At 40.2% G+C, this 27,796-nt stretch overlaps 1 protein-coding gene across 10 annotated transcripts in view; it reads left to right on the forward strand.

The window, feature by feature from the left end:
• Window positions 1-1,985: 1,985 nt before the first annotated feature.
• The window catches only part of PER2 (period circadian regulator 2), a 46,509-nt gene continuing 20,698 nt past the window's right edge, over window positions 1,986-27,796 (forward strand). For 2 of the 10 annotated variants that reach the window (XM_027685990.1, XM_027686000.1), the window contains exons 1-9: window positions 2,244-2,334; window positions 9,329-9,385; window positions 10,309-12,488; window positions 19,107-19,596; window positions 20,256-20,324; window positions 23,352-23,506; window positions 24,027-24,148; window positions 25,627-25,828; window positions 27,324-27,375. In XM_027685990.1, coding sequence (XP_027541791.1) covers window positions 19,325-19,596; window positions 20,256-20,324; window positions 23,352-23,506; window positions 24,027-24,148; window positions 25,627-25,828; window positions 27,324-27,375 — 872 coding nt within the window. In that variant the 5' untranslated portion in view covers window positions 2,244-2,334; window positions 9,329-9,385; window positions 10,309-12,488; window positions 19,107-19,324. Of the gene's footprint in view, window positions 2,022-2,243; window positions 2,335-9,328; window positions 9,386-10,308; window positions 12,489-19,106; window positions 19,597-20,255; window positions 20,325-23,351; window positions 23,507-24,026; window positions 24,149-25,626; window positions 25,829-27,323; window positions 27,376-27,796 lie in introns of those variants that run through there. The other 8 variants (XM_027685991.1, XM_027685997.1, XM_027685995.1 and 5 more) reach the window with 8 other exon arrangements.

Here is a 27,796-nt window from a genome sequence, read left to right on the forward strand (position 1 = left end):
TGGACTGAACTGGTTCAATATGCACAATCACTTTTTTAGTAACACTGCTTTCCCTGCTTTTAGTAAATCAAATATAAAGATATAACTACTAAAAGGTGGCATGAATAGAACTTAAAAAAGCTCCCCATAAGCTTGACTAAAATAACTGTTTAGTATCCCTTTAAAATAAGCAGAACTCAAGTAATGCCTCTTGTAGTTACTAGGATGGAAAAGGTACTGGCTATTTCTGGTGGTGGTGATTACTGCTCTCCTGGCAGATTTGGCATGCTCTGCTGCAGTGATGAATGTGTGTCCTGGAACTCACTCAGCTCTAGCACAGTGCCATAGTTTGCCACCCTCCTCATGTTTGCATTTTGACAGGGTGGAGGCAGAGGGGCCTCAAAGTTTTGCCTTGGTTGAAGTGCCTTACTTTGAGTCTGTGGTAAGAGGTGTAGCCCTTAGCACACAGCCAGAGAGGGATATGAAAAGCAACATCCCATGGAAACCAAGAATGTTATTCTACATCCCTCCAAGCCTAAAGCAGAGAACTTATATAAAGATGATGAAATTTTGCATGTGAAGGCCTAACAGCAACAAGTTGACCAAACTATACTGAGACTCCCTAATTAGGATTAGTCTTAAAATTAGATTCCTCAGACAAGCACAAACTAAGAATGGTATCCTGGTAATCTGACTTGTGCAGTGCAACAAATCCAGTTGCAGAATCTGGTCCTAATGCTTCCGCCCGCCCCCTCTCCCTCCCAGCAGTTAAATACTGCACAGTCCTTTTCTCACATGCTGTTTCTGTAACAGGCACAGCTTAAATATCTATGTACCTAATGGACTTATCCTTAACACCACAGTGAGGGAGGCGGCATTAACCTCATTTTGCAGATAAACAATGGAAGCCCTCATGGCTTCCCTGCATTACATCCTATGGAGCAACTGCGTGTATGCAGCAAGTGTAAAATGCTGTTACACCAGACTGAGGTATTGGCACCCAGACGGACAGAGCTTTGGCACGTCCTCTGTTCTTCTTTGCACAGCCATGTACCACTAAGGAGACAGAACGAGTTCAGAATATGGGTAAGTTAACATTGACTGCTCTGCTCAGCCTGGGAAGATGTGGAGACTCGAACAGAGCTGGACTGTTCAGCAGTGGGTAACCTCACTGCTGACCTGTAAGGACTCAAACCTCAGGTGCTGTCTCACCACAGTGTAGGATGGATGGTCCAGGGGCCTGAGCAAAACCTGGTTGACTGATGTACAAGAATTTTTTTTAATTGTTATTTTCTACTCTAAGATGGGAAATGTCAATCATTTCTGAGAGTTTTGCCTGAACAGAAGGACGTAATATTTATTTTTTTGGAATAAATATGAAAAACTGTTTTTTAAACATTTTGGAATGGAAAGTAATCAAATGGTAACATGTACTGTATCAGGAACTAGTTTTCCACAAGGGAACGGCACATACCTTTAACACCCTGGAAACTCTTAGTTTAACCATTGTTGTAGCTATTCAAACCGATGCCGGCTGGCTCCCGCCGGAGAGACCTGCAGCCCTGCGCTCTCCTGCGCTGCGCTTTGCTTTGTGACCCGACGCCTCCTGAACAATGCGCGAGGTCAGTTTCGAAACTTCTCAGGGAGTGCACCCAGCGCGGGCGGCGGCACCAGGAAACGGGATACAGGCGCTGCTGCCTTATGTAAGCGAACCGAGCCCCGGCTAGGCCGTAAGCGAGGGCTGCGGCCGCCGCCTCCGCCTGTATGTGCGTTCCCCGGGACCGCGGGGCCCTCCCGCCCCCGTGAGGGGCCACTCGTGAGGGGGCCGTGAGGGGCCTGGCGCGCGCAGCGGCTGCCAACGGTCCCCGCGCGCGCGCGCGAGCGACACGTCACGGGTGGCTCGGAGCGGGCGGGGCCGGGGCCGCTTCCCCCAGGGCCGTCACGTGACCCGTGCCCCCCTCGGCCCTGCGGTCCGGCGGCGGGGGGCGTGGGGCGGAGGAGAGCGGGGCGGCCGCGACGGGAGGGCAGCGCGGCGGGCGAGGGTGAGCAGCGCTCCGGTGACGGCGGCGCGGGGGAGGGGAGGGGCGGTCAGGCGGGGTAGGCTCGGGAGGCGGCGGCGGCGGCAGCGGCCGGTGGAAACATGGTGTCACACGTGAGGCTTATGTAAAGTGAGCGGCGGGCGGCGCGGCCAATGGGAGCGCGGCGCGCCCCGCCCCCGCTCGCGCACCCCTGCCGCGTCACGCGCGCGCGGCCAATAGGGGCGCGGGTGGGGCGGGCGCGCGGCGGCCGGTCACGTTTCTGCCCGTATGAAGCCCGAGCCGGGACGCGCCGGGGCCGCGGGACGCGCTGTGTGCGGTGAGTCGGGGCCCGCCGGGCTCGCTCCCTGCCGGGACCGGGAGCCCACAGGGTGCGGCGGGAGGGGGCGGCGGGCGCGGGGGGCATGGGGGCTCCCTTCCTCTCGCCGCCCTCCGGGCCGAGGTTACATAACCCCCGCGCCGGGGCTCTCCCGTTGCCGGGCCGATGGGCGGGCGGGTGGGTCGCCTCTCGTCCCGCGGGGTCCGTGGCGCCGCCGCCCCCGGCCCGCCGCGGATGGGGCGCGTGGGGCTCCCTCTCAGCCGAGCGAGGGGCGGCTGTAACACGACCCCCCCTCCGGGACGGCAGCGAGGGAAGCGGCCGCCGGCTGTAAGTCCCTGGCCGGAGCGGGTGCGGGGCTGAGCGCGGCGCGGCCCCCGCCCGCCTCGCACCGGGAGGGTGCCGGGAAGCGGGGGGCACGGACACACCCACACCCGGCTGGCGCTAGGACGGGAGCTGCGCACTCCGAGGGGCGCCCTGGCGGGGTCAGGCTGGGGGGGCGAGGTGATGCCAGTGTCCCCCGCCCGTGTCCGCCCCGGGCCGGAGGAGGGGGCGACGGAGCCGGTCCCAGTCCCCCGGCGGGGCTCCGCTCTGGCGGCCGTGTGTGTGCGGGAGGGCACGGCGGGGGCGCGGAGGGCACCGCCGGCACCACACGTGTCTCGGTGCAGGGAGCAGCACCCCGCTACAGGGCCGTGCCCGCCAGCCCGGTGGGATGTTTCACGTGAGGAATTGTGTTACTCAGAGCCACAGTCTCAGCACTGCTAACATACGTGAGGTGCAGGTAGAGTGGGCAACAGGTGCTGTCTGCTGTTTGCTTTTTTGTGCTGCCTCTGGTTGTGAGGGCACTTTTTTCCTTGAGACGGTGTGGTTGTACGTGGTGCTTACATTAGTTGCATGCTATTACATGCATGATTACAAAACAGTTTATGTAAGTACAGTTTCATGCAAATAGATGAGCAATATGGTAACTGTCAAGCTGACGCTACGTCTGACGTTCTGTAATAGGTCAGAATAGGGTAGAGGACTTTCAGTGTACCACAGGAGCTTAAAAAGCCCACTTAGATGTCAGTACAAAGTCTCTGGTACTTGGAAACTGTAGCGCTTTGCAAGTCTATGCCAGTGAAACAGTGACTTTACAGTGCATTGAAGGATTTTGAAGAAATGAAATCATGAAGGTTGGAAAAGACCTCCAAGATGGAGTCCAACTGTTTCAACCTTATGTCCAATCTAAATCTACCGTCTTGCAGCTTCAAATCACTGCCCCTCGTCCTGTCACTACAGGCCCTGATAAGAAGTCTTTCTCCATTTTTCTTGTAAGCCTCTGTCTTCCTTTTCCAAATGTCAGACTGAGGTTTATTGTCTTTTACATCTAAGATTGAATAGCTACCACCATTAAGGGGGAAAAAAGTGGAAATTCTGTAATGATTCTAGTGTGGAGAGTATCTGTCAAGTCAAAAATATAGTAAACCCCTGATGTAGTGTAGTGAGAAACCATTTCAAGTTGCCAGTATTGTTTCAACCACAGTTTGATTGGTGTAAGGGAGAGTGCCCACATTGTTGCACTGTAACATCAAATTCCCTCTTGCTTATGCTTGCCTGTGTTTGCATGCTTTTGGGTTCTTTCTTTTTTCCCTTTGTTACTGAAACTTGCATTATTTCTGCAAAGTGAGGCAGTTTCATTGGAAAACTGGACTGAGTCCTCACTTCATCCAAAGCTTGCTGTAAGTTTTGTGATTAGAGCACTGAGGTGTGGGGTTCTGAATCTGGACTCTGGAGGTTGCTTACCTCACTGGTAACACATAGAGGAAAGGAGATGACCTTTGACCTAGAGTAGAAGAAAAAAGTAATAGCCTTCAGGCTTTGATGGGGTTTTAGCCATTTCAAGTGTATATTTCAAGGTAGAACAGCAAATACTTTAGTTGGATAGTTGTCTTATGTGTCAAGTGTTGTGCAGTGAAAGAACCTGTCCTGTGAAGAAGTGTTGTTTGGCTTGATGTAGTCCAGAAGGTAAAAAGCATGGAAAGTGTGGTTTTTGCTTTTGTGTAGTACCTCAGATTCAGCAAGTTTTCTGGTTTCATTTACAATTCAAAGACTACATGATTTTGCTGGACTTTTTGTTTATTTGTCAGTTGGTGGGACTTGTTGTAGGCTTCCTCTATTTGTTTTAGCATGTGAATGCTGTCAGTGAAAATCTAAGTAATCTTCATTTTTATATCTTACTCTTATTCTTTTTGGATTTCCACTGGGAGGCATTAAAGAGACAGCATATTATCATATTACCTTCTCCACTTTTTCTTCCCCCAGTCATAAGATTAAAATATGTAACAACTCAGTTTATCAAGTAAACTTGCTTAAGCCTGTCCCTAAACAATACATTTTTATAGTAATAAGTATTGTGAGTAAACTGAGATGTTGATGGAGCCAAAGTATGAGAACAGAGTGAAATGAGGAAAGCGATTGGCAGTAAAGTTCTGGATGTCTCTCCTCCCTCAGACTTTACTATGACCAGGAAGTGTTTGGCTTAGGTACAGACCAATAAACCAGTTTTCTTTTTCCTGGGCTCTGGCCACACCCTTATTTCTCTAACATCTTTACATTATCAGAATATAATTTACTGCAGAAAATCTTCTTTAACTCCTTAAAGTATAAGCACCTGTGCAAATTGCTGTGGGATGAGGTGTATTTGGTGTGGATTAAAAGCAATATGTTACCAGTAGAACCAGTAAATTATCACTAGTCTACATCAACTGTAGTGTTTTCTATAGGGTTGCTATGGTTGGCCTACGTTAAAAGGGAACATCATGTTCTTAGCAAGGCCTTGTGTAATACTTGGCGTGAGTGTCCTGTAGACACTATATTATACTCATGACGTTACCACATCATAATTACTAGATGATCAGGTGTTTCTGAAAAGGAATTTTTGTCTCCAGTTTTGGTTGCATGGCCTAGAATTCCTCTATGAGGTTGGTGGATTACAGAGCTTATTTACTGGATTGTCTTGCTGCATTCATATTTTCCACATCCCTTTATATCCCTGTAGCGCAAGTTTTGAACTGCTTGAGTACTCCTTTTGTTAACTTAGCTTGTCAAGCACTGAACAGCAAAGGAGTCAATTAATATCTGTATCATTCTTTGTGTTATTGTTGTATTACTCTGAAGGGCTTTGACTTGCGCTTTTGGGTACAGATGAGGTTGAATACAGAAAATGTTGGTCTTGAAAGTAATGCTACTGATGTTTTGTGTCCTGTGTAAAAGGTGTCCACTTCCCTGCTTTTAACTGCTGCCTTAAACTTACCCACTGCTGTAGTGGAGGTCAGGCTGTTAACATTGCATGTGTTGGTTGTAAGGCAAACCTTTTACTTGCCAGTCGTTGGTTAGTGAAGAACAACTCTGCCTTCTGACACTTAGAGGGCTTTTGGGGGGGAGGGTGTGGGTGTTTCGTTTTAGTTACAGGCAACATACTTAATTCTGTTAAGTACATTTAAAGAACATGTGAAAAGAGAAGGTGGCAGTCAAACTCATACTTCATGGTTTTGCTATCTGTTGCTGGGATTTCTTGTGGCCCCAGGCTACTTTTGTGAAACGCAGTGTGGCAGAGAACAAAACGAAGAAGGGTCAGATGATTTGGATATGTCTGCAAAACCTGTGGAGAGGCTTTGAAGCTGCTCTCCAGAGCATGCTCTGTTAATGCTGCCTGCGAGGCAGAGCCATATGTAGTAGGGAGGCACCCGCACACATGGGGATCCACATGCCCGAGCATACAGCAGTGATCCGATGTTCTGCTAAGTGGCTTAGTAGATCACCAGGCACGCTTGTGCAGCCTGCTTGTACTCTGCCTGCCAGCAGTGCTGGTGGAACAAGGGCAGGGCAGACTTCTGTGCCTCTGTTTTGTGTTTCTGAGGCTATCCTTTCAGTGTAGATGGAGTCTTTTTGTCTGAGTGCCTACACTGGGCTTGTACTAGTGCAGAATCCTCTCACTTGGTCCTCTCTCCATATTGAGGAGTTGCTGAGGGACAGCAGCAGTATACTAAGTTTCATGCAAGTTGCGTGTGCAGTAGTTCTTAAGTGCCTGTTTTCCCTGCTTATCCACATATGTAAGAGAGGTTATGAGAATTTCTGTGTGAAAGCTATTGTAAGGTCAGGAAATTTTTGTACAGATGTTTTCAGCTGCTGCTGAAGTAGTGTGTGGTAGTCCTAGAGAATCCTTCTGATTTCACTGACTTTTTTTGGTGGTCTGATTTAGACAAGTTTGCCTGTAGAAGATACATAATCATGGAGTATGATTTTCCTTTCTTCTTTGTTTTCTCCCAATAGAAAGGAAAATTTTATTAGAGGTGCTAATAGGTTAGAGGCCCAACATGCTGTTTCCACGACAAGTGGACTAAAATACAGAGAACATGTTCCTTGGGGCAAGAATTTAAGGAGATTCTACAGATTGTATGAGCAGGCTGTAGGTGTTTGGTGGAAAAGAGAGCTCATTTGTATGCCAAAATGTTTAGGAAAGACTTTAGGTTTGCTTCCGCCTGTTTTTGAGTGGACTGTTATAATCCTTAATGCTTGATTTTTTTCTTATAGATAAAATAGTTAGAGATTTCCATGTATAGATTACTTTTCTAAGTAGAACTGGCTTTTTAGAAGTAGATCCAAAGCTACATTGCCTTTCTAACACCCTGTCCTAAAACAGAGGTACTTCACTGTGCCTCTGCAATGACATCTGTAACTTCTCATAATTGAAGCTTAGGGAGACAAGATGAAGAGGTGAGCATGTCCAGTACTTTTCTTTTTTGATGGTTTTGCTGCCTATTCTCCTGATTCCTTGCAGCTTTGGTATCTTAGTACAGTTTTTGTGTTTGACCTTATTACGTGTACTTTTATGTTTCTTCTTAGTTTAATTTTACAAAGATCTTCAGTATATAAAGCACTTACTTCATTTCAATTATGTCGCTAGCAGGGGTTCTTCTGTGACTTGAGCTCTTTCTTCAGTATTAATATGTCCAACTACTAGGACAAGTACATCATGCTTGTTAGGTTGCTGCACTTTTTGGAGTGTATTACTGGTGCGATGGAGACTAGAATTTCTTTGGCGCAGAGTCTTCCAGGATGGTACTTCCATTCTGACTGAAATCTTTAATAGGGTGTGAACTGCAGAAATGTCTTAAGAGCAGCATTAGCCTGGAACTTCTGTAAATGTAATACCCCATGGTGAAATCCTGCCCTTTTCTTTGAGAGAGGGGAGCAGTAGATATGGAAGTATGCTGCTTAATGAGAATGTGAACAAATACTATAGTTGAAATACGATGTTGAGATACTTTCAATCTAGTTTCACCTATAATAAAGGCAAAGTATATGAATACATGGTGGGGTGTGATAATTTTTCCCTCCTTTCTCTGACAACACTTGACAATCTCAAACATATAATTTTTGTTGGTTTTTTTTTTTTTCAAAGAGGACAAAAGTTGGCATGTGCAGGTACTAGAGTTCTGAATGTTGCTGTGCTTAATGATTTCTCCAGTTCCACTCAAGAAGAGAACAGCATTTTCTGGTTACAAAGAAAATGAAATGTTTTTTTTTTTCAATTCACGTTGAGCACAACTTTAGTTACCTATAAGACTGAAGGAAGGATGTGTAGAAATTAGCATGGGGCAGAAGAAGGAGATCGTGTTTAGTGTCGTCTTGGCACACACTGCCTTTTTTTTTTTTTTTTTAATGGCAAATATGCAACCTGTTGGCAGTTAAACTTAACTCTGGGCCATGGCTTATTATTCAAGGTGAAGGAATAAACTTCGGAAGGTTAGTTTCTGTTGGCTCTTGGGGATGATCAGTCCATGTCCACTATGGAATCTTGAGGGTCGTGGGCTTAACAGAACAAGGAAACCTGAAAGGATAAAATAAGCTTTGTTCCTAGTCTGGCAGAAATGAGAACAATTCCACTAGATGATGGAGGAATGGTTCTGAACTTCTTTTTTGGGGGAAAGGCGAAAGGGGAGATTTCTGTGGTACTTGACTTCTTACAGTCTTTCACTTGACAAGTGCAACAATGTGCTGGATCCTGCTGTTATTAGTAAAACTGAGTTGACTTGGTCCTGTTACCTTTATTTTTCACTGTGAATTACTCCTCAGGGAAAATAAGCAGCTTTAGAAACAACAAAACCACCCTAAAACTGGAAGGCAATAAAATAATAGAAGTGCCATGGGTGCTTCAGGAATACAAGTGACTGGTGACATACGCTTAGGCCCATTTAGGAACCACTACTTGAGGACTGTGGGATTAATTTGTTTCCTATTTGGCCCTCGGGAGGCCTAAGAAGGCTTCTTTCTGTGATGCCTTTTTATTTTTTTCTGTCAGATATGCGTAGAAGAAGTGTCAGTTTTAGTAAACTGAGAACAGCTTTTGCTCTAAGAATGCATACTTGTGTTTTGGAATATGAAACTAATCTTGGTCATGATGTCAATACTTCTCTGTTGAATTAGCTCTCAGAAGTTTTTCATCTGCTGAGGTTAATTTGGAATTTGTATTTTGGTGATGAAGTGTTTTAAGATTGTAATGTGCAGAAAAAGAAACATAACTTGAATGTGATCTCAAACTTGATACCAGATAATACTAATTCTTCAACTTGGATGGCTCAGCATTTTGAAATACACTGTGTTAGTATCTGTATTATCTAAACAATGTTCTAACAATAAATTAAGATCATGGAGATGCAATTTGAGGAGGTTTCTTATGTTTATAAAGGGAACAGAATTTGGTGGGTAGTTACTTTGTGCATTGCTCAAAGAACCAATTTAGAAGTTAGGTTACAATAATAAATATTTTTGTCAATAAAATTTCTTGCATTTCCTCTCATTTTGTATTTGTAGTTTTTATAACTGTTCTTCATCTTGGAATACATATTTTACATGGCTGGACTTGTATTGCATTATTAAATGGACTTGATTTATCTTTCATAGTAAATTTTTATCTAGCTTATAAAACTGTGTTCTTTTTTTTTGTTAATAGGAATATATTAACGACGCTTTCAGATTTGGAAAGATCGTGATTAGTACATTCAGTAAGGTGAGTGTTTTATGCTGTCCCTGAGAAACTGATTTGTAATATCAGTACTTTCTTAGTGAGTCTGAACTGGGAGTTTTTCATGTGCTTTTGTTGTTGCTCTTTTGTGTGTTTCCTTTGAGCTGTAGTATCAGGAACAGTGTGGCAGCAGGACCAGGGCAGGGATTCTGCCCCTGTACTCAGCACTGGTTGGGCTGCACCTTGAGTGCTGTGTCCAGTTCTGGGCCCCTCAGTTCAGGAAGGATATTAAGGGGTTGGAGCAGCTCCAAAGAAGGGCAATGAAGCTGGTGAAGGGACTGCAGCACAGGCCCTATGAGGAGAGGCTGAGGGAGCTGGGGCTGTTCAGTGTGGAGAAGAGGAGGCTCAGGGGAGACCTCATCACTCTCTACAACTCCCTGAAAGGAGGTTGTAGCCAGGTGGGGGCTGGTCTCTTCTCCCAGGAACCAGCAGTAGGACAAGAGGGCTCGGTCTTAGGCTGTGCCAGGGGAGGTTTAAGTTGGACATTAGAAAGAAAGAAATTCTTTACAGTGAGTGATCAGCCATTGGAATGGACTGCCCAGGGAGGTGGTGGATTCTCTGTCCCTGGAGGTTTTTAAGATGAGACTGGATGTGGCACTGAGTGCCATGGTCTGGTTGACAGGGTGGTGTTGGGTCATGGGTTGGACTCAGTCTCAGATGTCTTTTCCAGCCTGATTGATTCTGTTGTCTGTACTGTTTGCAGTGCAGAAGTTTATTAATAAGCTAGTCTGGATAGTACTGTAATATTGCAAAACAGATGAAATTGTAACTGAGATTTTGAGGATTAACATATAATGTCTGTTTAGTCTAAATAATTGAAAAAAAATCAAACCTGTTTTTCTGTAGCTAAAAAAATGTGTTCTGAATTGGTTCTAAAACCTGACAACATTCTCTTTTTAATGCTCCAGGTGGGGCTTCAGTTCTACAGAAAGTGAACTTGGTTCAGCTTGGTTTGCATCCTGTAATACAGGTGTGTTCCCTAAAGCAGGTTGTTCACTCCTTTCTAATACTTGAAGTCTTCTGTGCTTAGAATAGGTATATGTCAGGATCGAAGGAAATGTCACAAGTTCTGTATTATTTGTAAACTGAACAAATTAGACTTCCTTCTGTGGAAAAGATCTTTGAGATGCCATCCATAGATGAACTCTCTTAGTTCTTTGCGATTTGGTCATACACAATCACCTGTACATTTCCTCTGTTAAATAATAGGAAAAAAAGATTAGATTTTACTGCCTCTAATTCTGTTCACACTATTTAAGTACAAGTCATCCAGACCAGGCATTTTGTTTCAGATAAAAATGCTTTTGGTGTAGATTTGTCTTCCTTTCAGTTAAATTGTAGAAAGGCTTATCATGAGAATTTTAAGTAGTTTACAGGGACTGTTTTTTCTTAATGTTGTCCTAAATGGGCTAAGTAGATGAAACCAATATGAGACACAATTAAAATGGTACATGCTGCTACTGTGAATATCCTCTTCAAACCTAGACTTTGTTAAACCTTTTTTTTTTACCTTTTTTAACCTCTAAAAATTTTACAGGGAGTTGGGTTGGAGTAAGGGAATTGGAAGAGCTGGCTCTAAGCAAGGATTTAACTAGTGCTTAAAGACATTTCATGTTTTCAATTTCCAAGCTAAAAACTGTGAAATCTGGAAGTAGTTCTGAATACAGCAATTTCTAACACTTCTTGTGGTCACAGGTAGAAAGCTCATAATTTAAATCCCATTGTATCAATTTATGATAAAATCAGAAGCAAAAACATTTAAAGAACCAATATATACAGGTTTGTATCATAATACGAGTATTTTAGAATTCATATCAGCTTTGTGATGTTATGCAAAATGGAATGTTGTGAATAAATTCTTCCTTAAATCTGGCCAACACAAATGTACTTTTAACAGTTAGTAGACATGCAGCTTGTTAAATTAAGGCATGTTAACATGGGCTGTCTTCCAAAATAGTTAGCTTGGGATTTGAACACTGTTCCAGACTTTTGTTCCAAACATTTCTTCTGCATATTCAAATGAAGCACTTAAAATGATGTAACTGTTTGTCACACAAATGTTGATCTTCTGAATTTGTGGTTTTTATTGTACTATTTCTTTGTGCTACATGGCAGTGGCATGTACCAACAGACTTAGTTTGCTAGATTTGATAGAAGAGCTTTCGGTTTCTTGTTTTTCCATCAAAATTCCCAATGTGTCTCTTGAGAAACTGTTTTTATTAGGAAGAATAAAAGTGTTAATTGACTGTCAGTACAGCCTTCTGACCATAAAGAAACACTTTTTTACTGTGAGGGTAAGTGAGCACTGGAACAAATTGCCCAGAGATACTCTGGAATATCCATCCTTGGAGATATTCAGAAGTCTTCTAGTGGTGGTCCTGGGCAGCCTGCTCCAGGTAACTCTGCCTGGACAGGATACCTCCAGAGATCTCTTTGACCTCAACCATTATGTGAGTTGAAATTTTGCAGCTGCCTTGTAAAATCTTCAGTCCCATACCAAGCCTGCAGTGATGTAGATGAGTTTAGATCAGGTGGTAAAATGATGTTGTAGCCAAACCTGGAGCTCCTGCTGACCACACCAGGCATTTGGCTCTTGACCTACTGGAGAGGCTGGCCCTGCTCTTAGTGACTGTGTCAGCCCACACAGACTATGTGCATAGTGTGATACCACACTGATTGTGAATCCTAAGGGTTATTTTATCTAGCGTAGAAGATTCTGTTGTTTTAAAATGCAATAAGACCTTCTTTTAGACCAAAAGTGTTTAAAATGCAAATTTGTGTCTTATTCCTCTGCTGTGTGACAGTTTCATGTTTAACCAACATTTATCTGCATAGGCATGGCATTACTGTGAGCATCTCTCTGGTATCTGTTTGAAGAGGACACTGTTGGGGGGCCCAGGTATTTCTTTTATATTTTATAGTTATAGAGGTGTCCGGACTCTGTCATGCTCAAAGATTTCCAGTAGAAGAGGATGAGACAAGAATTAAATGCATGTTGCAGACTCTGGACCTAGGCACCCCATGCTTTTGATGCTAACTGAGAGGGAGCTTGATAAGCACTTTTACCAACTTTTCCTATTAAAAACAGGTAAGAAACATGCATAATTATTATGATTCATGTTAGTAGAAAGATGCTTCCCCTCCTGCCCCTCTAGAGCTTATGCAGAAAATAGACTCTTCTGTGTTTGTTTTATCTTAAAACTGGGATTTTAGTCATATATATACCCAGAACAATTTTTTGGGTATGAACTGGGAGTTACCTTATTTGAAGCTTAAAACGTTTTTAGCCGAAAACCATACTTATTCTTAAATTCAGGTTTGAGTTTCTTCACTGAGGAAACAACCTGGTTGGAAGCATCCTTACTATGGATGTAAGGGCCCTGATCTGATGCTGACTTCTTCCTGTATAGGAGCTGCTATAAATTCAGAGTGGCCCTTGGATGGCTCTGGAGCAGGGCTATGTCTTCATCAGTTCCTCTGTTGTAAAGTGGCAGCTGTAAGCAGTGGTTAATGGGGATGACCTTTATATTGATATTACTTTTATTTAAATAAGAGACTTGCGTTTAGGGTTGTCTTGAACTGAAAGGTGAATCCTCATCAACAAATTGTGAAATGAATACTGTGAAATTCAGATACCAGCACTTGTGATATACTAGATGTTGTTGATAATGTTATTGGCATAAGTAGAAAATTGAGTTACACCTCATTGCTTGTTAAGAAAAAAAGTAAAACTTGTTTATTATTACTTGAAGTGAGATGAGAAATCTAGTAAAAATGAAAGTTTTTCTTTTTTTTCTTTTTTAGTAAAGAGGTCCTGCGGGAAATTATTGAGCATCTTTGTTATTGTTTCTTGTAGTGAAGTCTGAGAATACTGCCATCTTTTGCTTTTCCCCCTTCCTAGAAAATATCCTAGTGAAGGTATTCTGTTAATTATTCTGTCTCTTGCTAGAAAAAAATGAAGCTCTCAGTGTTGTTGATAAAGTTGTAGAGTTGAACAAGTCACTTCTTGGATTATTATTTGTTTTTCAACACATTCTCATAATGTTTTGCTACTACCAAGCATTTAATTATTGTCTAATTGCACAGGGAGAATGCATTCATTGTAGATGTTAATTTTCAGTTATCTCTCAAATTGCATGATATGATTAAACCCTTGCTAGTTATTTGTCATACAAATGAGAAAACTTACTCTTTTGCAAAGCAAAAATCCAGAAGACATGTGGAAACTCTTCTTGTTGATAAGGTCTTCAGTAAAATTTCATCCTGACCGTTAGAAATGTCTCCTATAGGTACTAGTACAGTTAAGAGGACCTGAATATTCATATGTCTATAATCATAAACTGTGGTGTGCCTCTTGCTTCATTGGGAATATTGATAAGTTCATAGTAGTTGCAAATTTAGACTCGAAATATTGTCCTCTTACTCAGTTCTTGAATTGGATAATTTTGACTCTAGAGTGTTAGTTTCTCATTCTTTAATTGCCAGTACTAAACATGATAGGTTTTGTGTGAAAAGAAATTTGGAAAAATCTGTTACCTGAATATAATCAGATCTCTACTGAAACAAGATTTTTGTGTTTAAATACTATAGTTTTGTGTTTAAATACTATATAAAAGAAATTCACCTCCTTGGTGTTCTACAGTCCTCCTTGAGGGTTTTTTTTCAAAAACAGAAGCTCAGTTGCTTCTTCCAGCATTTGTCCATATGTATTTTGGTGTGTTTTTCTGGGGATGTTAAAGTTCAGGCTGTTTCCTTTGTCTTACTGCAGGATAAAGGAGCTACTGTAGCTAATGAATAACCAGAAGACATTTGCTGCATATCTAACCTGGCATATTGATGCCTACATTTGTCCTTAGTGCTCAGTGGAATTACGTTGCCTTTTTCATACACTGCATCAGGACTTTGTAGAGCTCTAGTCTTTGCCAGAGTGACTTTGGAAGGCTTGCTCTATCTATACTAATAGAATGGGGTTTTTTGTGAGCCAGTTGCTTTAAAATCAAGCTTAACTGATGCCAACTTAAGATTAAAAAAAAATTATTTGCAGCATCAGAAAAGACAACCTCCCTTGAAAGTTTAGAAAGATGGAGCAGCAAATAAAGAAAAAACTGGCTTAATATACTTGTCTCAAGATCAAACCAAAAAGTTCTTTCTGTTTCCATGTTCGGATGCGTACTGAACTTGGTATGGGATGTAATTACCGTCTTCAAACTGGTAACAGGAGAGAGGCTCAGACTGGGAAGGCGTGCAAGCTTTTGCCTTTCCAGTCTTGTTTGGTTAGTGATTGGGAATTTATTCAAGCATATGAGTGGGATGAATATGTGCAATTTATTATGTCATTTTGGCTGAGATTAGTTTCAAAGTTAATTAATCTCTTTGTGATGTCTGACTGTCTGTGCCACTGAAGTGCCTGCAGAGTGCTTGCGTGTGCATGCAGATGTTCCACTTAAGGTCTTTCTGTGCCTGAGACTGAAGTCTAGCCAGCTGCATCATTCTTATCTAAATTACAGGCACAGAGCATGGTGTAGGGTTATTGCCAGTCTGTTCTTTCTTCACTGTTACTCCAGTCTCTTCTTAGAAAATCTCTCCAAAGTTATGGCATGTATTAACATTGCTACTTTGGGGGAATCTTGGCCTTTTTTATTATTATTACACAAAGTCTTGTTTTAGAAACTCTGCTTTCTTCTTTCCCCAGAAGCTCTTGCAAATTTATCATAATATTTTTCTTGTTACTTCCTATTTACTCTTCCTGTATTCCTTACTCCGGTATGTGCCTCAGGCACTGAGGCTTTTGAGATTTTGAAACAGAAGAAATTTTGTGCAAGACTGACTTTTAGTGATGGTAATCTTCCGGTCCTGCCAAAGAACACCATTCCACCTCAAGGAGTTGAGCCAGTTCTTTTGAAAGATACTTTTAAAGAGGTCAAACTTGTATCTTCTCCATTACTCAGCTACTCATTTTTGTTTCTGGTCTCTTTGGGATCCAGGTTGTAGTCACTGTAATGTGGTTATGTAGGAACTGCAGCGATAGGTGGTGTGGGCAAAGCTGCAGAAGCTCTGGCATGTTGGTAGTTAGAGGCAGAAATAACAAGACTTAAGTGTTTCCTGACACAGATTTCTGCCAGGTATCAAGAGGAAGAGAATTGACATAGTGTTTCCTAAGTGTCAGTATCTATTTCTTTTCTATTAGTGATTCTCTTAATTTGAACTCATTGCTTAAAATAAAAATACTTTTAAAAACCATTAAATCTTTGTCATTGACTCAATCAACTCTTGTTCAAGGTGACACAGGAAATTCCTCAAAAGTTATTGGACAGTTTATATATATATATTGGGAATAATTGTGTCCCACCTAAGGAAATAGTGTTGAAGTTTCCTGCAAATACCTGGCAGATGCTATCAGGGAAAGAAGGGAGGAGATGAGACAATAGATGATATTTAGAGGTGGAAAAAATTACTCATCAGTGGTTTAACAGCTCAGAATTTCAAACTGTGTAAGACTCTAGAAGCTAGCTATGGCACATTTTTGTTGCCTTGTAAACTTCCAAAGATTACAGAAAAGACTGGGAAAATAATTTTCCAAAGAAAGGTTGTGTCAAAAAAATATTTGCGGGCAACTCTTGAGGCAGGAAATACTACAGCATATGTAGTACTCTCTGGCATAGGAATTCAGGAGGTTTCTTGTGCTTAAAGACTAAAATACAAAATATTTACATCCAGACCAGGAAAGCTGTGGCTCAGTCCTTGTTCTTCCCATAAATAGCACAATTTTACTGATATATGGGTTACTGTGGTACTGAACTAATTATCTTTGGAGAATTTAGGGCTATTCTAAGAGTCTGTCTTTTGGTTCATGCTTATAAACCTATCAATTGTGATTTACATAGTTTTCTTTATAGGATTAAATATAACAGCCCAAAGTTGTTTTGGTTGTTTTTTTTTTTATTTTGAGAGATTTTTTTTTCTCCTATCTTTAAAAAAACATCTAACATAGTTTACTAGCAGATAGTGTTGTTTTGGTTATGACAGTATATTTTTCTCTTGTATCTAAAGCTCCTTCCACATAGCATTTTGTCAGGAAAGCAGGAGGGAACTCCAACCTTGGGTACAGAATATAGTATGAGAAGTGTTAGACCTTGCCTTAAATTTGCACATCAGACTTTCTTTAAGGTGATGCTCTGGCTGCCTTTATTCTGAAAGCTTTATGAAGGGGTTAATTTTTGGTTTTTTGATGTGCATAAAGCATTTATTTGAAGTGGACACGATGCTGTAGATGATCTCCAAGGTTACTTTTAACCTTCACAGAGGAGTTAAAAGGCACTGCATTGCTAACTGAGTAGTTTGCTGGGCTACCTTTACTCACTGAATCCTCCATAGAGCTTTATGCTCTCACTGCCCTCTGTCAAATAATAGTACAGATGACACGTGGAAAATGGCTTCTTGAGGGTGGCCTCAGTTATTTAACCAGACAGATGCTCTTATGTACTCAATACTTGAAGTAGTGCTAAGAGCATCTCCTGGGTAAGAATGGATTTAACATATGTGTAAAATGCTCCTTACCTTTGCAGTAACAGAGGGTTTGTCTCATGTGCTGTCCATACAGGTGTTCCCTGTGCCACATTCCATATTTGCTCTCCTGAGCTCTGTGGTGGTTTTGGTCACTCTCACACAAAAGCAGCTGTGGTTATCCTGAGATGATTAAGCCCAGGCTGTGGTACTGCAGACAGGGTAATGGGCACCACTAACTTCTCACCAGGGAGGCTCACGGGGAGCCTGCGTGGCCAGAATGGACTCTAACCTGGCATGGAACTTTCTTCACATGTCTAGATAGAGGCAGACAAGGGACAGTTTGAGCTTGCTCTGTCGGAGAGATTAAATTAGAGGTGAACTGTCTGATCTAGTTAATCATTGGCCACTAGAGTATGTGCCATTGTGACATTAATACTAGAGTTTCAGCTAAGAGTAAATATTCTTTTATTGCAAGTTCCAGTTATGTAATTTTTAGGACAGAAGTGGTTAACTTAGTCCGGAAAAAAACCATTAGAGCTACTGAAGTGTAATTTACTGCCTGTACAGTACTGTTCAATACAACAGCATGACAGGATGTCTATTTTGTCTGGATTGGGGTACCTGAAGTGAATACAAGCAGAAGTGAAATGTCAGTATATTTCACTCTACCCAAAGGTTTTTTTTTTATTATTACCTACAGTGAAGAACTAGTGAATAAACTTGTAAAGAAAAAAAAAGTGTTTCTATTTTTATACCATTACTGATAGCTTAAGTGAATGCCCTTAAACTACATTTCCTACTTCCTCTTTCAAATGAAAGCAGATACCTTGCATATTACTTTGACCAAGCAGGGAGATGACTAATATTTTCTGGAAAAACTCAAAATAAGTGTAAAATGTCTGAAAAAACATCAGTTAGGAGATTAAAAAAGTAGTTTCCATGTGGTTTCATTTTAAGGGGAGTTGAATCGTAGTGTGTTTTAAATTAATCTTGTGAATGTTTTCTGTTACAGTCTTTCTAAAAATATATTTATTTATTTGTGTTTAAAAGGAAGCTGCTGCACTTGCTGTTAACAAATCTTAGTTAAGAATTTTTTTGTTGACTTTGTTATTCCAGTCAGAGGTCTATTAGTCAACAAGTGTAATCTTGAATATTTTAAAGGAAAAAAGAGGAAGGAACAAACATGGTTCTCTTGTCTTGAAAACAACGCTTTTTTTCCCTGATGATGAATTACATAGTTCAGAGAATCTTAGTTCATAGTTTTGCAGTATTGTTGTCTCTGGGGGTTGCTGACATAGATGAGGATGTGAGTCAGATTAAATACGATTATTTTATTCATAAAGTTGAACTGCTGTGTAGTACTTCTCTTTTGACAGTACTTCAGTGTCAGTTTGTTCTTGATTCGCCTCCATATACATGCTGATTTTTGAGCCTGGTGCATTAGAATTTGCTTTAAAAGCAGGGATTTTTTTGTTGTTGTTGTTTTAACCTTTTCTAAACAATTTTTATCACACCCCCCAAGTTAGTGGTAATCAGTAGATAAATCTCAGGGTTATTTATGTCTTAATATTTTTGTTGTTGATAAATAGGTGGGTTTGTTGATAAATAGGTGCTTAGTCTCCCTGTTCCTACTGTATGATCTGTGTACCTACCTACATGGCTCTTGTACAAAGAAAGAAATGAAGAACTGGTGAAAATGACAGAACAGATCTTAAAAGAAACAGGTCAAGACTATGTATTTTAAAAAACCCAACATAAAAAACCAAAACAGCCCAAATGACCTCCAAACCAAGTAAGCAATGCTCTGATGTCTGAATGGAATTTTTTTGTTTATCACGGTAAACTGGAAGCCAGTGGAATGGTTTCACTAAAAGTAGTAACAGTTATTGTCCAAATCCAGGCAGTAAAATTATCAAGTATTAGGTAGGAAAGTAGAAAACAAATGAATGCAAACTTTTAAGGAGTTTTTCATGTTTATTCAACTTCGGGTTTTTTGTGTGGGTTTTTACTAAAATATAAATACCTTTTCTGTGATAAAACGTTGTGAGATTTGCAATTTAACCTAAACTTTTCACCACTCAAGTGCTGAATATATTAACTATAAATATTACTTTTACTTTCTACAGTCAGTGCAAATTCCAGTCTGTCAGGAAGGCAAACAAGAAAATAATTTTTTTTTCTTCCTTCCCTTCCTCCTCAGATTTGTGCATCTGTACTTCCAAACAAAGTTTGCACAGAGAGAAAATTCTGAATATGGCTTGATTTGCTCTTGATCTTGGCAGTGTTTCTAATGACTGTCCCACGGACTCTATCAAGTTCAGGGGGTTCTACTCCAGCACTGAGGAGCAGAACCCTGAGCAGCAGCCTGGGATCAGTGAAAGCATTTCTCTGTCATTCTTTTTAAAAGAGCAACGGAAAATGAGTGATTATCCTGGACTTGCAAATAACCATAGCCAGATGATTGCTGAAGATTCAGAAATTCAGACAAAGCCTGAACACTCTCATGGAGTTCTTCAGGAAGATATTGAAATGAGCAGTGGATCCAGTGGAAATGACTCCAGTGGAAACGACTTCAGTGGAAATGACACAAATGAAAACTATTCAAGTGGGCATGATTCTCATGGCCATGAATCTGATGAAAATGGGAAAGATTCAGCAATGCTCATGGAATCTTCAGACTGTCATAAAAGGTGGTAGCTAATCATAAAATACATTTCACACTAGTGACTTTTTGCATTTGAATATAATTTCTGAATAATACCTAAGGTATAAAATGTATCTTGAGATTGAAGCTGAGTGTTCTAGTTAAATTGTACTCTCATATGGTGTAAATTGTGTAATAGATATTTATTCATAAAAAAAAGGTCTCTGGTGTTCTGCATGACCACCTTCATTTGCATCTTTCTTCTCATCATTGTGTGTTTAATAGGCCTTATTTATATTTTTCTAGTAAACCAACTTCTATAATTGTGTATCAAAAACTGTCGGTTTATTCTTATGTATTAGGATGCAACTATGCTATTTCAAACATTTAAATAATAGCTTACTGTACAGAGCAAAGCTATAGGAAGAACCACCTTCTTAGTAGTCCTGCAAGGACCAGGGAGTTGAACTTGGTGATCCTTATAGGTTCCTTCCAACTCAAGTTATTCTGTTTCTTAGATAAATGTTTAACAGCCGCAGTTTCCATTTTTTGTACCATGCAGAAGCTTTTAAAGTTCGGGGTTTGTTTTGTTTTGGTTTTTTCTAGGTAGCCAGTAATTAATAGGAAAATATAAAGCTAAAATGAACTAAAAGTTTTTTGTTAGGTTTACTAATATTAATCTTTTTCAATCTTTCCTAATTCTAGTTCAAGCTCAAATGCATTTAGTCTGATGATTGCAAACTCTGAACACAATCAGTCCAGCAGTGGATGCAGGTAAATTAATGGGCATATATTTTTCAGTAACTTGCATGTACGCTAAACACTGAAAACTGAATAGTGTTGTATTTTGGTGTTTTGTTTTGTTTTACCTAAACCCGGAGGACTACACAAGAAATCCTGTCTTTGATTCTCTTCCTGTCCATAATCAGTAGCATGTTTTATTAACCACTGGATTGCTTTAGAGCTTTCTGTTGCTGTTCCATGCAAGTTGTGTGATACCTTTCAAGTCATGTTACTTGGTAGCTTAATTCTCTAATTTTTATTTTTTGTGCATCCCTTTGAATATTGCTTCAGCTCTAGTAGTTTTTTTTGTAGCTTTCCTTTAAATTCTCTGCTCTTTAGAATTTAGTCTGAACCTGGTAGTGTATTAACATCAGGATTCACCTATGGAGTTGGGTTATGTTCTGATGTCCAGCACCCATATCATCTGCCTCTCCCGTGTTCCATTTGCTGGGATTCAAGCCTCCAGTGTGTAAGGATAAACCAACATAGCTGCAGGAATCCCTCTCTATGAACTCTGCTTCTGGCCCTAGTAGCATTGAAGGCTCAGATCTAGATACTTCAGGGTGTTCTACTGTACTTGTTGTTTTTTTAAGTCAGCTGATGAGGAGACCAGACCCTGAGCAGATCAAGGACATCTGGCTGTAGCATACTGATATTAAGACCTCTCTCCACACCTACCTGGATGTGTTTCCACCTAATACAGTTCACAGAAAAGTGGTAAATTAAAATTACTCTTGTCCACCATTTGGTGCTTGAGGAACTTATTTTCTGTGTCTGCCTTGCAGGCACCTGGAGATCTTGTTCCATGCTTGTTTTCAGTTGGAAATTGTGATCTGGTGTTCATATTGCTAAGTATGAAAGACAGAGTGAAACAAAGACATTTCTTAATCTTCTTTTCCCATTAATTCCATTTTCTTCACTGCAAGATTTTGGGGGGATGGAGGGGTTACTTATTACAGTTTTTCTGATGTCTCTTTATTTTAAATTTCACTAATATTTCTCTGCTCAGAAATAATTAGGAATCCATCAGGAACAGTGCTAAAGGGTTACAGAGCAGAATCTGATCATCTTTTGAAAATGGGAGACTGAAGATATCTAGAGAATGATCTTTAAAGAGAAGACTAAAGTAGTCTGATAAGCTGCATGCTTAATCTTAGATTCAGACTACTGGGGTTTGGATTCAATATCTGTGCCAACCAGCAATTCTAGTTTAATATCTGTAGGTACCTTTCCAGGTTGCTGTCAACAAAAAAACAAAATGGAAAGCTCCTATTTTTATAGAACTTGCTTATTCTGTCCTCTGAAAGTCACACCTTCCCTGTGGCTGCCTACTGTGCCTGATGCTACTGATCTCTGGGAAAACATTTCTGAGTTGTGTAACTTATTTTCCAAGGAGGCCCATCTTTTGTATACGCTGCTGCTGAGGGCTAATTTGGAAAGGTTTCTTTTCTTGCAAAAGAGTCTGACCACTCTTATGAATCAGACTCAGTACAAACCAGCTGTATGCTCAGTTATTTCATAATCTTTTCCCTCTCTCTTTTTCCCTACTGCCAGCATAGAGGGCTCTTCTGTTAACAAAGCCCTGTTTGATTGCATCAGTCCAAACTGTCAAGCCACATTGTAGATGTGATTTTAATATACAGCACGAACATAATGTTTCCCAGGGGAGTACTATACTCTTTTGTCTGATCCCTTGCTATTATTTCCCGGTACAAAATGACCACTGAAGAAATGAATGCTGCATTCCTCATAGTACATTGTGATTTAAGCCAGAACAATGTGTATTCTCTAGTACAAGTCAGCTTTGTCACTTTCCAAGCATTTTTGGTAAAATACGACCAACACTTGTCAGGTGACTGATTTACCTTTTTCAAACTCTTAAAAATTCCCAAAAAAATGTTCAGAAATCCTCTTGAAAATTACTCGGAAGCTGAAGTCACTTTATTGACCACTTCAGTCAGGGCAGGGCAGTTGCCAAGACTCTTGTTTCTGCAGTAGTGCATAAGGTAACTTCTTAGAGATGACCAGCTGTGACAATCAGGTGGTAAGAGAAAATCTACCCTTTGATGGAAAAGAATTTATTTTCAGGAATGTTTCAGAACAGCTCTGTAATCCTCTTGATCATTGCGAATGATTAGCTTTTGAAGTCTACTCTAATGCAAAAGACAAGGTGATTTTTCATTTTAACTCTTTCCTACCTGTCTGCCACTCATCTTTATCCTGCCCCTCCCTTCCCTCACCTCCTTTTCTCTTTCTTTTTGCTTGTGTCAGCACTTCTTAGTAATGGGGAGAGGCAGAGGGACTGTGAAGGAAGGTGATAACTTCCTGACATCGGCACTGATAATCTCTGTTGTTTGACCTTCTACACTGAGGCAGCACTTCTGAACGTGCACCTGAGAAATGTCAATGCAGCTTCTGTCTCCAGCCTCCTCTAATTCTTCACCTTACGTATTTAGTCAAGTTTCCTTACCTTATTTAACATAATGCCATACTTAACTGGAATACGTTGTTCAAAGGATTTCTCCATTTGTTTTGTTAACTTGATGCTCTCCCACTGCCATTCCCTTTTCAGGGACCTCTCTTAAGAGAACCTGCTCGAACAGGAGGTGAAGACTTGAGTGGACCTCCTGCTTCTCTCCTTTGAAGTCCATGAACATTTCTGAATTTGATTTTGAAAAGAACTAAGGAAAATACTACTAAAAAGGCAGGAGGGAGACTGGCAAAGGAAAAAAAAAAAGAAATTCTCTGGTGCTTGGGTATATGTACTGTTGCACATACAGAGTGCATTTTACAGTCACATTCCAGGTGGTGGTAAATCTTTCATTTTAAATGATTCTAGGTCATGTAAGAATTTTTGTAAGTTCTGAAAGCTGATACTGAGTACTGGAAAAGTTAATGAGGCTAGTGTTACAAATTTATGTATATGACAAGTGTCAGAGTACGTTTGGCCTTCCAAGAGGATGTTATGTTGCTTCAGCCATTAAAGTGATGTTTTATTTTTTGTTTTTGATCTTACAGTAGTGAGCAGTCCACTAAAGCCAAAACACAAAAGGAATTGCTGAAAACATTACAAGAGCTGAAAGCTCACCTTCCTTCTGAGAAGAGAGTCAAAGGCAAATCTAGTATCCTAACAACGTTGAAATATGCCCTAAAAAGCATAAAACAAGTTAAAGGTAATCAAGTATGATACTGCCTAGATAATGCCAATCTGGATAAAATGAAACTTTAAAATAGGAATTTAAATAAACTTATCTTTACACAGGAAATTGCATTATGTCTGAAAACCTCTCTAAACGGATGTTTTCGTGGTGTTCCTGTTTGTTGGCTCTGTTATCTTTTGTTCCTTTGGGATTTAAAGCAGGCCTCTAGATGCTTGATATTCAACTGATGTTTTGTTCAGTTAGAAAATAATTTTAAATTTAATTTTAAAACAATTTACAATTTTGTACTGTTTGAACTGTCAAATAGACCAAAATATGTGATCATTCTTACACAGGTATATTAAGATACATAAATTTGTTTGGGTTACTGATGAGGAAGCTCTATTGAGTTAAAAACAGTAATTGGAATAGTACCTCAATTTCCTGACTGCTCATTCTGTGTTTATTCCAAAAAGTATTTTGGCCATTTACTGCTTCCAGGCTGAGTGTTTATTGATAATTCTGAATCTAAGTTGTTTGTTGTTCTCTGTAGCCAATGAGGAATATTACCAATTGTTGATGAATAATGAATCCCAGCCTGCTGGTCTCAATGTGTCATCCTACACAGTGGAAGAGGTTGAGACTATAACCTCAGAATACATCATGAAAAATGCGGTGAGTATGATGACCCAAGTCCACAGTGCGGATTGAAAATGTTTTCTTCAACTGCAATTCTCAGGCATTCCTTCTTTTTACATGGTAAGAGTTGGTAGCTAGGTCAACTTGCTGAAGGTGGCTTTTGCCTTCCGGGGGATGTTGATTTAGAAACTCTGAGCCGTTGCCTGGAGATGGTGGTGTGACACATCTCAATATCCAGGTGATATAATGTGCTGTGAGACATCATTAGTTTTCATTTGAGAACACCTGTTGGAGAGTAACTTTTTCCAAATTTTAGTCAAGGAACACAGTGAATTCCTTCAGCTTATTCCTATAACTAGGGATTATTTGGTGTTTCACCAGTTCTTTGTGTTAGTGTGACTGGAGAGTGATCAAAGTGTTGGAATCACGATGTGTTGTGTCCTTTTCTGTGGTGTTTGTCTGGTCTTTGCAACAGATACAGGCTTGCTGTGGGATCTGGTGCTACTGTTTCAGCTATGATGATCAGTGTAGTTTTAACAATAAAATGATAGTCTGAATGATTTTTTTTAAATTATTTATTTCCATAATACTAGTATTTTATAGATAAGTTACAGAGTCTTCAAAAAATAATTGTATCTAAACTTATTAGACAACCTTCCACCATTTTTTTCTTTTTAAACTGAAACCTCTGCCTGAAAGTATGAAGTTCTGAAATCTGTACAACAAGGGCATGATGGGGGATGTTCTGTAGCTTGGAGTGGGTGGGTTTTGTTGTATCTATGAATAGTAAAGGCTCCCCACAGGGGAAAATAAATAGGAAGTGTAGAGCACAACTGAGAAATTCAGCCAAATTTATAAACATTGTTCATTTAAACTGAAGCATCTGAGTTTGTGAAACTGGTGTTCTGATGACAGCTCTTGAGTTTGTGTACAGTGTTGGTGGATGGAGCACTAGAGGTTATGACGCAGGAAGCTCCTCTATGTCAAGAAGAGAAACAATATGGAACAATACAAATGGAGTGCGTGGGACATTTTTTCCACCTGCACACTCGTACTTTACCAAGTGGTCTAGAGCACTTCTTTCATTTTGCAGTGGATGGACCAGCTCACATAAACAGTCTTCCACAAACAACTGAACTTCATAAATGTAAACCATGCCCGTAACAAGCACAGGGAAAATGTGCAGCTATATAGCTGGAAACTCATTAATTTTTCATTTGTAAATTCATTCTGCATCATAAAATTTTAGACCATGATATTTAGGTCTCGTAACCTGGTAAATAGTAGTGTATTATTGCATAGTTGGAAAGCGTTCTGTGTGTGTCTACTTAAAAAGCAGATTAACTTTATTTCACTACAGATGTGGTTCAACAATTTCCTTAATTTTTATTTTGAATTTATTAATGTTTTTATGTCTTAAATGTATGTGTGTATGTGTATATATATATATACAAAAAATACTGTATTGAGGAATGTTTCAAACTGTCTAAATAACTTGAGATTTTTGGTTTTAGGATATGTTTGCTGTAGCTGTTTCTTTGATTACTGGAAAAATTTTGTACATCTCTGATCAAGCTGCTTCTATTCTCCGCTGTAAGAGGGGTTATTTTAGAAATGCCAAATTTGTGGAGTTCTTGGCACCTCAGGATGTCAGTGTGTTCTATACTTCTACCACCCCATACAGATTACCATCATGGAATATTTGCAACAGAGCTGGTGAGTGGACTCAAGAGCAGATACTTCTCCAACCTACTTTCAGTCATGGAAATGTAAATACTTTAACTGATTTTTAATATCCTCCCATCCTTCTCCATCACTTTTTGGGGATGCATTATTAGAACATCTCTGAGCAATGCTAAGTGTATAACACTCTTTTATAAATCAGCAAGGTTTGTCTGTTGGTTGAAAGTCTTCCAAATGTCATTGTTTATTGGTTCTTATGCCCCTTTCATGAAAACAAAGTAAGAATTCGTGCTGAACAGTGGGTTTACTTTCCACTCTTACTAGCAATCAAATGATTGTTTTCTTCACACTTTCTCATCTTCAGCTATGAGAGGGGACAATGCTCTGCCTCCTTCTTTTTAAATGGTTGTGATTTGAATACTGGACACCTTGATTACAGTGTAGAAAAAGGTGTTTCAGCTATGATCACTGTGCATTCACCAATTCTTTTACTCTTGGAAAAATGATGTTAGATGAGCTGATGTTGAGATGTCTCAGAGCACTTGATATTTGTTTGTGGGAGGATTGTTTTACTAATGTATCTACAGCAGTTAGTAATTGAGAAATATCTGCCAACTACTTTAACCAAGCACTTGAAATTCAGTTCTATTCTAAATATTTGGAAGTCCAATCCATTGCATACTAAGTCTGTCAAGTTAAGCCAGGGTGCAAACCATATTTAATCTGAAATAAACGTGTACTAAGCAACGCATACGTGAAGCAGGTCGAAAGGGACCTCATGAGGTGTCTTGTCCAAATTCTGGCTCAAAACAGGGTCAGTGGTAAATGCTGACCATGTAGTCCTGATTATAGATACTCAGTTATACAGGTTTTGGGGTTTTGTTTGGTTTGGGGTTTTTTTAACCTTTTGCGCAGTTTTATTAAAAAATGCAGTAAGTGGAACTGTGCACGCTGTCTCATGTATCAGCTGCCGTAGAATATAATATCCAAACGTATTGTGCACTAGAGGCCTTAGAAATGCCAGAGCTTTCCTTGAAAATCAGTCAGTGGCTACTCTGGAAAAGGAGGGAAATAGGCTTGAAATGTGAAAAGAAGCCTTCACGAAAAAAGCTTTCTTTTCAGAGGGGTGGTAGTGAGTAGATTTGATGATCTAGCTGTCCTAGTGCCTTTCTAGGAAAAAGGTCAGATTTTGGGGTCCCAGATAATCAAACATTTTTGGTCAACACTATAAAGTCCTGTAAAAAACCGATAAGAGTAAGCAGCTCAAACTGGAGAGCTGTTCTGATATGTTTAGGAAAAGACTTGATAAGCAAGCAGCTGTGATTCACACACCAGCCTCAGAATCTGAGTGGTGGTCAGATTTAGTTGCTTATGAAGTCCATTGTTTAGCAAGTAAATATGGAGACTTCAGGGAACATGAAGTTTTTAAAAAAATCAACCATAATCACTTAGAGAAAAAATCATGTATTAAATATAATAATCTTGGAGTAATTTGTAACTTGTTATAAAATATGTTTAAAATTTCTAGAGTCTTCCACCCAGGATTGCATGGAAGAGAAATCTTTTTTCTGTCGCATCAGGTAAGACAACAGTATCCTAAAGCTTAGTGTTGTACTGTGAAACTGTGCATTACGCATTTGACTTTTATAAGAACCCTATGGTATCCGAATTTCATGCTTTTCCATAATGTGATCATAAAGCAAAACATCTGCACATCCTCCAGTTGATTAACTCGAGAAGCTGCAGAGAAAACTGTGAAGCAATTTCGAGAAGTTGCATCTTGGAAGTTAATTAGTGTGAATATTGACCTTTGGGCCATAAAGGAAGCTGATACAGTATCTCCTCCTGCTATGGAAAGCCTTCACTTCATGTTAATAGAACTGTTGTGTCCAGCACCTGCTGCAGAGTCTCTCTCTTTCTGCGAAAATAATGTCTCATCTTCAATTTTTCTCAGGTGTCCCCTAGAAAGATACTTGAGGATAACTTGACTTGTCTCTTTTA

Source organism: Neopelma chrysocephalum, unplaced genomic scaffold (assembly GCF_003984885.1).
Source record: "Neopelma chrysocephalum unplaced genomic scaffold, ASM398488v2 Primary Assembly neopelma1_70, whole genome shotgun sequence".
Classification (NCBI taxonomy): domain Eukaryota; kingdom Metazoa; phylum Chordata; class Aves; order Passeriformes; family Pipridae; genus Neopelma; species Neopelma chrysocephalum.